Raw genomic sequence first — 9425 nt, forward strand, 5'->3', positions numbered from 1 at the left:
GCTGACAGAGTACATACTGCACATGCGTGGGAGACACAGGTTAGGGGAGCCTGGAATCTGAACCAGGGCATCCGTAGGGACAGGCTGAGTTCTAGTAGTGAGCTACTGGGGGACCAGGACACAGCCTAATTCCAAGTGCTAGTCTGCACAAATGTGCCAGTTCTTCCCCGTGAAGACACACCTAGAGGAATCTGGACTGCCTGTCAGGCAAGGCAGTGCAGGATGGGTTGAGATTCCGTCCAGTAAGAGAGACCCAAGAGCCTTGATTATGGTAGCCCGGGACCCCATCAGGCAGCCACTCTAAGTGGGGAGTGACTGAGCCAGTTTGAAGCTGCCACCTCAGAAAGAGTTTTGAGGAGTGAGCTCTGTCCACCCCGAGAACGCTGCAGGTTCAGGGGACCTGACTAAGCCCAACGGGCCTGGTAAACCGGGGTAGCCCAACGCTGCTGGCCGACAGTGTAGACACTCTCAGCACACACTACTTGTCTCTCCTGGTTTAGCATCCCATATCCTCTCCTGTCTTTACCTGCTAGACCTAACTGGCTATCACCTGCATGACTCCATACTTACTGTCTGCATCATAGTACGCATACATCTTCGATTTCTTTCCTTTTATTCTTTTCCTTTCCTTTCCTTCCTCTTCCTTCCTTCCTTCATTCCTCTTTCTTATCTTCATTCTTTCCTTCTTCCTTCCTTTTTTCTTTCATTTTCTTTCTTTCTTTCCTTTCTTTCTTTCTTTCTTTCTTTCTTTCTTTCTTTCTTTCTTTCTTTCTTTCTGTCTCTCTCTTTCCCTCCCTTCTCTCTCTCCTACCTCACACCCACGCCCCTTCCTTCCTCAGCAGTCATTCATGAGGAAATGTCTCCCTTTATATTCATGCTCCGCAGTCAAGACTTTTAGGACCCATGTCCCACCCACCCAAGGGCTCCCTTCTCTAGCTGGGCCCTCGCCACTATACAAGGGTATGCAGTATAAAATGTCCATTTTCCTGTGAAAACTTTTCTTGTTGAGATTTTAATTTTTTTGTGGTTTTTTGTTTTGTTTTGTTTTGTTTTTTCAGTGAGGGAAAGGCTTGTTGCCTTAGCCACCAATGTGGACAGCAGAGATTGACTACTCCTGTTGCTGTCAGCCCTGTTAACACCACTGAGGACAGAATCAGCCCCAAGTCTCCAGCCCCCACCCCACCCCCACCAGGTCTCATTGAGGGGACAGTCCTGGAGGCTCAGCATGGGCCCTGCCTGTCACAGCAGCTCACTGCCTAATGGGCTTCCACAGCAGAACGCAGAGATCTCACTGCTGTTTCTCACGGCCTAGAGAATGGTAGGAAAGATCTATATCTTCTTTCCCTATCCGTCTTATGTCCTAATGCAGTTATTCCAGGACCTGGAGTAAAGATCCCTTCAAATACAAAACGTGGTAAGACTCGACTTCCTTGGAAACAGATCTCCACTTCCTTGGAAATTGATCTTCAATGTACTGAAGAGAGAAAGAGACGCTTACACCAGACGCGTCAGCGGGAAATGACCCAGAGACACCCTGTTAGGTAAGGACACACATCATCCAGATCTGAGGGCCAAGAGGGGCATTCAAAAGCCTCCAGAATAAACTGCAGTGCATGCACAAATGTTCCTTCTCATTAAGGGACATGCACACTTCCTTGGTCTCAAAATCTAAGTCACGACAACATTAATTAAGTTACATCTACAAGTTACAAAATGATGGCATAATATTTATTATACATTACATATTGTATATACTTATGTTTATATATGATTGCTTTACATTTTAAGCATATGTACATTTCTACTTTTACTTTTAATATTTTAAACTTCAAAATTTTTCTTTAAACATTCTAGGCTTCTGTTTTTTGTCAGTTTGGCATTACACATCATCCACTTGGGAGACAACAGTAAGAAGCATTTTATTTATACTCCCTTTTTATTGTATATTTATTGTTTAGTCATCATCAGTCTCATACTTTCAATGTTTTCAAAAGGTTATCAAGGAGAGAAACATAAGGGTAACAGAGAAGAAATCAACAATGCTACAGCACAGAAGCTCCAGCAGAAAACACTCAACTGGATGCTGAATAATTTTGGAGAGGGGAATGGAAGCACGGATGGCTGGCGGCCCCAGGATTCAAGTCCCTACCTCAGGGCTTTCCAAGGTGGTAAGTCGCCTTGTCCCCCGAAAAGCTTTGTGGTCATCTCCGTCACTGGCCTCCCAGTTTAGGATCGGAGAACAACTTGGAATACATTAAGGATAAAATGAAAGCCCCAACAGAGCTCATTTTATCATCTTCACATGATGATATACTATAAAGTGAAAAGTATGTCCGAGTGAGGTGCTCCTCTGCTGTGAAAACAAGTTGTGCCCTTTCATTGGTATGAGGTTGCATTTGCTCAGGTCTAGAGGAGTGTGATTTAAAGATATTCAAGCAACTATTGCACCCGAAGTGAAAAGCGGACCCTTGATTGGCTTATTGCAGACTCTCAGGCTCCAGACCCCACGTCTCTGGCTTGGGGGGGGGGGTGGTGGTGTCATGTTCCTCTGGCAGGGACAAGGGGTTGGGAGGGTTTTCTGTAGTCCTCAAAACCTGTGGGTGGTCCCTGCCCTGAAGGCCTGGTTTTAATCACTGTCCAGGAAAGTCACAGCCTGACTTTAACATATGAATGGAAGGAAGAGAGAAAATCTGACTTGCAGGGTCCTTGAGCCAGATCCTGACCCTCCAGGACCCCTGGCAGTTTGTTTTGAATCCTTAAATTAACAAGTAGGGTTTACCTGAGCAAACACACATGGGCAGGGAGGTAAACTTTAGGGCCTCTCCGGGGAGGCTCATGTGGCCCTCTCGGGGGGAGTCTCCCGCGAAGGGCCAGGAGGCAGCCGGCGCCAACACCCAGAGGTCCCCCCAACAGGCGCGCCCCCGCCGCTGCGCTGCTGCAGGAATGGCGGCACCTGCGTCCTGGGCAGCTTCTGCGTATGCCCCGCCCACTTCACCGGCCGTTATTGCGAGCACGACCAGAGGCAGAGGTGCGCGCCTGCGGGAGCGGGCTGAGAGTTGGCCGGGGGGAGAAGGGGCGCTTGACCTTGTGGAGGGGAGCGGGCGCGGCGGGGGGCGCCGGGGTAGAGGTTGGGGGAGGAGAGTGGATGGGCGCAGGCGCTGAGCACGCGCGGGGCGGGGCGGGGCGTGGAGGGGAGCGGACACGAAGGGCGGGGGGCCGGGCGGGGCGATCCCGCCGATGGTGCCTCTCTGTCCGCTCAGGGAATGCGGCGCCCTGATGCACGGAGCCTGGACCCTCCACCGCTGCCGCCTTTGCAGGTGTGTGTTCGCAGCTCTGCACTGTCTCCCCCAGCAGACGCCCGGCAGCTGCGGTAAGAGGATCGCGTCCTGAGCACACAGTCCCCGCACGCCGGGCATTGCTCCTTGGTACCTTCCAATCCGCAGAGATGTAGCTATGCCAGGCGACACAGAAATGAGAAGCTGGGTTGATTGATCACTTAGGAAAGTCACACTGGTTGTGAATCACATAGCATGTTATCATTATTATTTAGAGTGATTCCTAAGTTTACTCTGCCCCGATTGCTGGGTTTAAATGTGTTTTCCAAACAGTGGCCTTTGAGTGAGCAGACTTTGGGGAGCACAGCAGCTGGTAAGCAGAGCCAGCCTGGCAGAGAGGTTGCCCACTCAATCTCCAGTGACACCACGCCAACACCGTCTCCTTAACTTTGAAATGAGGAGGGCACTGGAGCAGGACAGGGACAGGCGTGGATGGCCAGGCGCCGCCCTTTAGAGCCAACCAGGCAGTGCTCCCAGAGAAGGAAGGCACCTTGTAACCACCCTCAGACCTGCCAGGCATAGGAAAAGCCAGGAGGGTGTGGAGAACACATGGGGTGAACACTCATTTGTGAGAATTCTGAGCAGGGAGCAAACTCAAGGCACATGTTTCCCTTGTTAAACTCAGGAACATGAATTTCCTGGGTCAGAAAACAGACTTAGGAAAAGGACGCACAGTCTTTCCATCCCACATCCTGCACCCTTTCCCCTCTTCAGCATGCTCTGCCTGGACTCCAGTGAGAAGCACAGTGAATGAAGGCACATCCCTTCAGCCTCTTCATCAGCCCTGGGGGCCTTGGCTGTGCAGTGAGCAGTCAAAGCTCCCAGACCCCCTTTTCTGTTCCTCCGTCCACCTTCTTCGACCCTGGCCAAATCCCACAGTTGAAGGGGATGTACTTCCTGATATCACAGCCCTTCAACAGCACCCCCCACCCCTTTGTCCACTGTCAGGACTGCAGGGGAGGGGCACCACTACTGGGGGTGGACCCTCCAATCCAGCCTCCTGCCCCTGCCTTCCTGGTGGGCCCAGTAGTGGAGGAGCGCACTTAATGACTGCTCAGCTTCCAGCCCACCTTCCTGCCCCTCCCTCCCTGTGCTGCAACCTTGGGGAGGATGAGCTGTCAAGAGATGCTAAATGAAGGTACAGCCCATCAACCCCCCCTTCCTGCCCCTCCCTTCTCATGCAGCTGTGCGTGGTGTGGCCAGTGCCAGTAGGGAGAGAGAGATGATAGTACAGCATTGCACGATGTTGCGGGTTGTCCTCCCTGTCTCCTGCCCACCGGGTTTCCCAAAGCACCCTGCTCCTTCTGTTTGCCGGGCTTATGCCCCTGATTCACTGGCTGCTCCTTTTGTGGCTCAGAAAAAGAAGGACACAAGTTAGGGAACAGGCATCGGGATGGCAAGTGGCACCTGTGTGGTCCTACAGGTGAAGTCATTTCCTACATGCCCTTGGCGCTCCCAGCAGGAATGTGGGGCCGGGGCTAGCTGTGGGCATTTGCAGTCTCCTGTGCAAGGCCAGCTTGGGTTCAGAAGCAACAGGGCAGGGACCAGATTCCAGACCCTCTGCTTACTGTTTTCTATCCTTGGAGACCTCCAAGGCTGGGACTGCTGTCTGCCAAGGACTGGGACAGTGGCTCCTCCATGTGACTTCTGCTCATCACAGCTAAACAAAATAGTCATGTTTCACAGTAATTTGTCAGGTGCCGAGAGGACAGGAGCACTTTTGTACTGTTGGACCTTCCTTCCTCAGGGCGGATGACCCTGCTGGCTTGCTGACGGAGGTTATGATGACAGGAGGGATGGTGATGAGAATGATGATGGCTCTCAGTATAGTTCAGGCCCTGTCTCCACCTTATCCCGTTTGATTCTCTTAAGCCCATGAAATAGGTATTATCGTACTTTTTATATTTGAGGAAACCGAGGCTTAGAGGAGTTAACGCCTACCGCTAATAAACAGGATCTGATGTTTCTTTAAGAGATAATCACAAAAGGCTAATTGTCAAATTGAGAAATAATACATTTTATAACATTTAATTATTTAAAAATACTGCCAAGGAACATACCATAGCATATTGATATAATTAATATTATTCTATGAATAGTAAGAATATTACTCTGAATAAAATGGCTACCATTTATGCTCTACATGAGGACATCCCTGAAGTACATCAAACACTTTTTTTAATTGCGATATAATCTACATATAACAGCATATTAGTTTCAGGTGTATAACATAATGACTCGGCATTTCTGTACGTTGTGAAATGATCACCACACTAAGTCTAGTTAATATCCATCACCTTCCATAGTTATGGTTTTCTTTCTCGTGATGAGAACTTTTAAGATCTACAATCTTACTAACTTTCAAATATAGATTTATTAACTTTAGTCAACATGCTGTACATTACATCCCCATGAGTTATTTATTTTGAAACTGGAAATTTGTACCTTTTGATCTTGGATCTTCACCCACTTTGCCCACCTACCAACCCTCACCTTCGGCAGTCACCAAACTTCTTGTATCTGTGAGTTGTGTTGTTTTTACTTAAGATTCCAGATGTGAAGCTTATGGTATTTGTCTTTCTCTGTTCCATCTATTTAATTTAGCAGAACGCCCTCAAGGTCCATCCGTGTTGTCACAAATGGCAAGATTTCCTTCTTTTATGTGGCTGACAAATATTCCATTGTGTGTGTTTGTGTTATCTATCATATATTTTCTTTTATCCACACTTATGTCACATTCATTTTATTTATATCATATATGTTCTTTGTCCATTCATCCATCAGTGTTCACTTAGGTTGCTTCCATGTTTTGGCTATTGTAAAAAATATGCAGTGAACACAAAGGTGCATATATATTTTTGAGTTAGTATGTTTATTTCCTTTGGATAAATGCCCAGAGAGGGAATTGCTGGATCATGCGGAGTTCTATTAATAATTTTTTGAAAACCCCCGTACCTGTTTCCAGAGTGGCTGCACCAGTTTACATTCCCACCAACGGTGCATAAGGTTCAGAATGTGAATCTCAACTACTGTGCCATTTCTGTACTCTTCCTATAGGAATAATTATCAATACAAACTAAAGATATTTTTGATAGTGTTATTTTGAATATTGAAAATAGGGCCATATTCTAAATCTATAGGTGTTGTAAATCCTTTAACGGGGTGTTATGAGGATTTTGAAGAACATATGGAAGATAGAATGGAAAATTATGTTCATAATATAAGGAAAAGAGGTGAATCAAGGATACCTGTGAATGGGTGAGTCGCCAGTAGATAACATCATACTACAAAATCATGACCCACCAGCACCTCCAGGGACCTGAAGGCCATGGGACCTCCTAAGGTCCTTCTTGACCTGATGCTCTGTGGGTCCAAGAATGACAGGCTTTCTCAATGCCAAATAGAATGTCTTTTCAAGGGCATGGTTTTCCATTCTGATTCAGAAGAACGCTATTAGTTTCTCAACCTGCCCTCTACCCTCTCACAGAGATGTTGAAGGATAAACTGAATGCCAAATAATCTTGTTTGTTGCTGTGAGCTATTTTGTCATTTTCCTGTTACATGTTGTAAATGGTGTTTTGTGAATAATATTCTCAATAAATATTGAACGGATTGTCTTTGACCAGTTAGTTCCAAATACAGCTCCAAAGAAGAAACACCATATAAGCCCTTACCTATTATTAGATTGCTTTCAAAAGAAACCATTTTGAGTATTCTAAACGATATGCTTGAGGCAGGCAACTCTCATTACCTCTACTATTTTCTTCATTTACATTTGTTAATTTTGCATTTAAAGAGACAGTGTAGGATAATAGAAAAAGCATTGGAAAAATCCCTCCAAAATACTTGTTCAAATCCCCCAAAATACTTGTTATAATCCTTATGATTTTGATGAAAGGTTGAATAACTTGCTTGTGTTTCAGTCTCTTCAACTGCAAAATTAGAGCTGAATATTTACCCCATTGATTTGTTAAGATGAAAAGGACTTCACCTGTTATATATGATGCACAAAATAATTATTATTTTATTCTCATCCCCATTAGCAGTGTTCAAGTCAATATAGTGAGGTTTCAAAAATTATTTCATAATCTAACATTATATGCAAGTTTCCTGAAATGTGTTTTATAGTTTGTGAACAATATCCACTAATTGAGGGGCATTAAGTTAATTATGGTTAAAAAAAAAAAAACAACAAACAAAAAACAGGCTTCCAGCAGACAGGAAGCTTAGTGTTGAGCCAGGCCAAAAACTCATTATACCATGGGGTGGTTAGCCCCCCAAAATTAAGTACTTCATTAGCTTCAAGAACCAGTTTAGTGTTCCAAAATTTAGAGTCTAAGTACTGACAGGGTGAAGTAGCAAACTCAAGTGCCTTCAGAGGTAAACAGGGAATGTGAATGTCAGGTTGGGGTCAGCTCAAGCCTCACCTCATGCTTCCAACTCAGTTTTAAAAACGGTATGTCTGACACCAACCAACCCAAACAAGGAAACAACCATCATAGGGCCAGAACCAGCCTATTCGGCCTATGGGAGAGGTGGCCCTCCAGGGTCATGGCCCCAGCCAGCAACAACATGCTGTGTGGGAGAGAGAGAGACCCTTTGTCCTGCCCTCCAGGGACAGTCTCCCACGCTAGGTGCCATTGCAATGGGTAAGATTCTCTGGGTGTCATGGCAGGAGAGGAAGGCGTCTGGCTCCCAGAGGTATCTGCAAATTGGAGAGTTTTAGGAATGCTGGTTCTGGACCCCACGTTGAAATATGGCGTTCTCCTCATTCAGGGTGGTCTTCATCCTTTTATCTGTTTTAATTTCCCACTCCCCTCCAGTAAAAATACTTGAGTATGTTCCGCATTCAGTGGTGTGAGACAGTGGTCATGCAGAGCAGGTGCAGACTTAATTTTACTTACATCTTCTTTCTCACATTTGCACAGGACTAATACACACGATAAAAATCTGTGCTGTGTTTGACCAAGTCTAAAAAAGGCCTTTTGATAAGGATGTGATACAAATCCTAGGTCACAGTAAGTCATCCCCTGGAGGCAGAGTTTCCTTTTTGGTAGGAGGTGAGTTAATGGCCATAGAACAATTGATTCAGTAGATTCTAAGAAGTACAGTAAATATTGTAAGGCTTAGTTTTACATTTTCTATAAATGTATAGTGGAAGTTCTAATATTGTCTCTCTGAGCTCAGTGGGTGACCATGGGCCTCCCGAGAGGGACACCATATGGCACTCACAGTCCCAATTTGTGGACCCCCGCGGGCAAGGCTGACTTGGTCTAACCAAAGCTGACTAAAGCAGGATCCTGTGAGTTTCTATCCAAGAAATGACTGCCAGCAGGGCCTTAATCCTTTCCTGTGGGCAGCCTGTTTCCTTCCACCACGGAGAGTCAACACTGAAGCTCAGTATGGGCTGACCCCTTTCTCACCTGGATTATTTTTTCAGACCTGGAAGATTTTGTCGCCGCACGCTCCAGTGGACTGAGTGCACAACGCATGCTGAGTGTTCTCTTCCTTCTTCCGTGCTTGTTCTTCCAAAGCCTCCTCAGGGAAGAGGGAGACTGCTGACCAGACCCTAGAGGACCGAACCCCCAGTTCCACATCGGCAGAGCCTTGGCATCCCCGCGCAGCCTGAGCTAGCATGGTCCTCTCTGGGAAAGCCGGGACTTGGGCAGCCTCTCATTTTCTGCGTTGTAGGGAATAGGTTTGTCTCATCTCCTATCAACTGACGCATTCGATGAATATTTTCATTGTTTAATAAATATTTCCGTGGAAGACTGTCTCGCTTCCCTAAGCCTTATTTGAAGGTCTGTGACTTAGACACCATGAGTAAACACTTGTGCTGGGGCCTATTCAACCCTAAATTCTCTGATGATTTCAGAGTAAACTGAGCACATGGCCCCTCGCAGATGACAACTCTTCCTCGAGCACCCCTTCATCCCCTCCACACACATAGATGCACCATGGCTGTGGCAACACGTCATGTCGCGCATTTGGGCACTGTTTGTCTCCCGCATCACTCTCTGAGTCCTCGGGAGGTAAACACGGGCCCACATGGGCTGTGCTCCGGGTCAAGCAGAGCTGCAGCTTCAGAAA

At 46.6% G+C, this 9425-nt stretch overlaps 1 protein-coding gene across 1 annotated transcript; it reads left to right on the forward strand.

Annotated features, from left to right (window-relative positions):
- Positions 1–1518: 1518 nt before the first annotated feature.
- LOC148161760 (cryptic protein-like) lies at positions 1519–8897 on the forward strand. The gene is made up of 6 exons (XM_088020575.1): positions 1519–1541; positions 1855–1907; positions 1995–2168; positions 2914–3028; positions 3261–3370; positions 8776–8897. Exons 1-6 carry the CDS (start codon positions 1519–1521, stop codon positions 8895–8897), a joined length of 597 nt encoding a protein of 198 aa, XP_087876701.1.
- Positions 8898–9425: the final 528 nt, after the last annotated feature.

Source organism: Eumetopias jubatus, unplaced genomic scaffold (assembly GCF_037043125.1).
Source record: "Eumetopias jubatus isolate StellerSeaLion01/CBP00866 unplaced genomic scaffold, mEumJub1_p1.0 scaffold_74, whole genome shotgun sequence".
Taxonomy (NCBI): domain Eukaryota; kingdom Metazoa; phylum Chordata; class Mammalia; order Carnivora; family Otariidae; genus Eumetopias; species Eumetopias jubatus.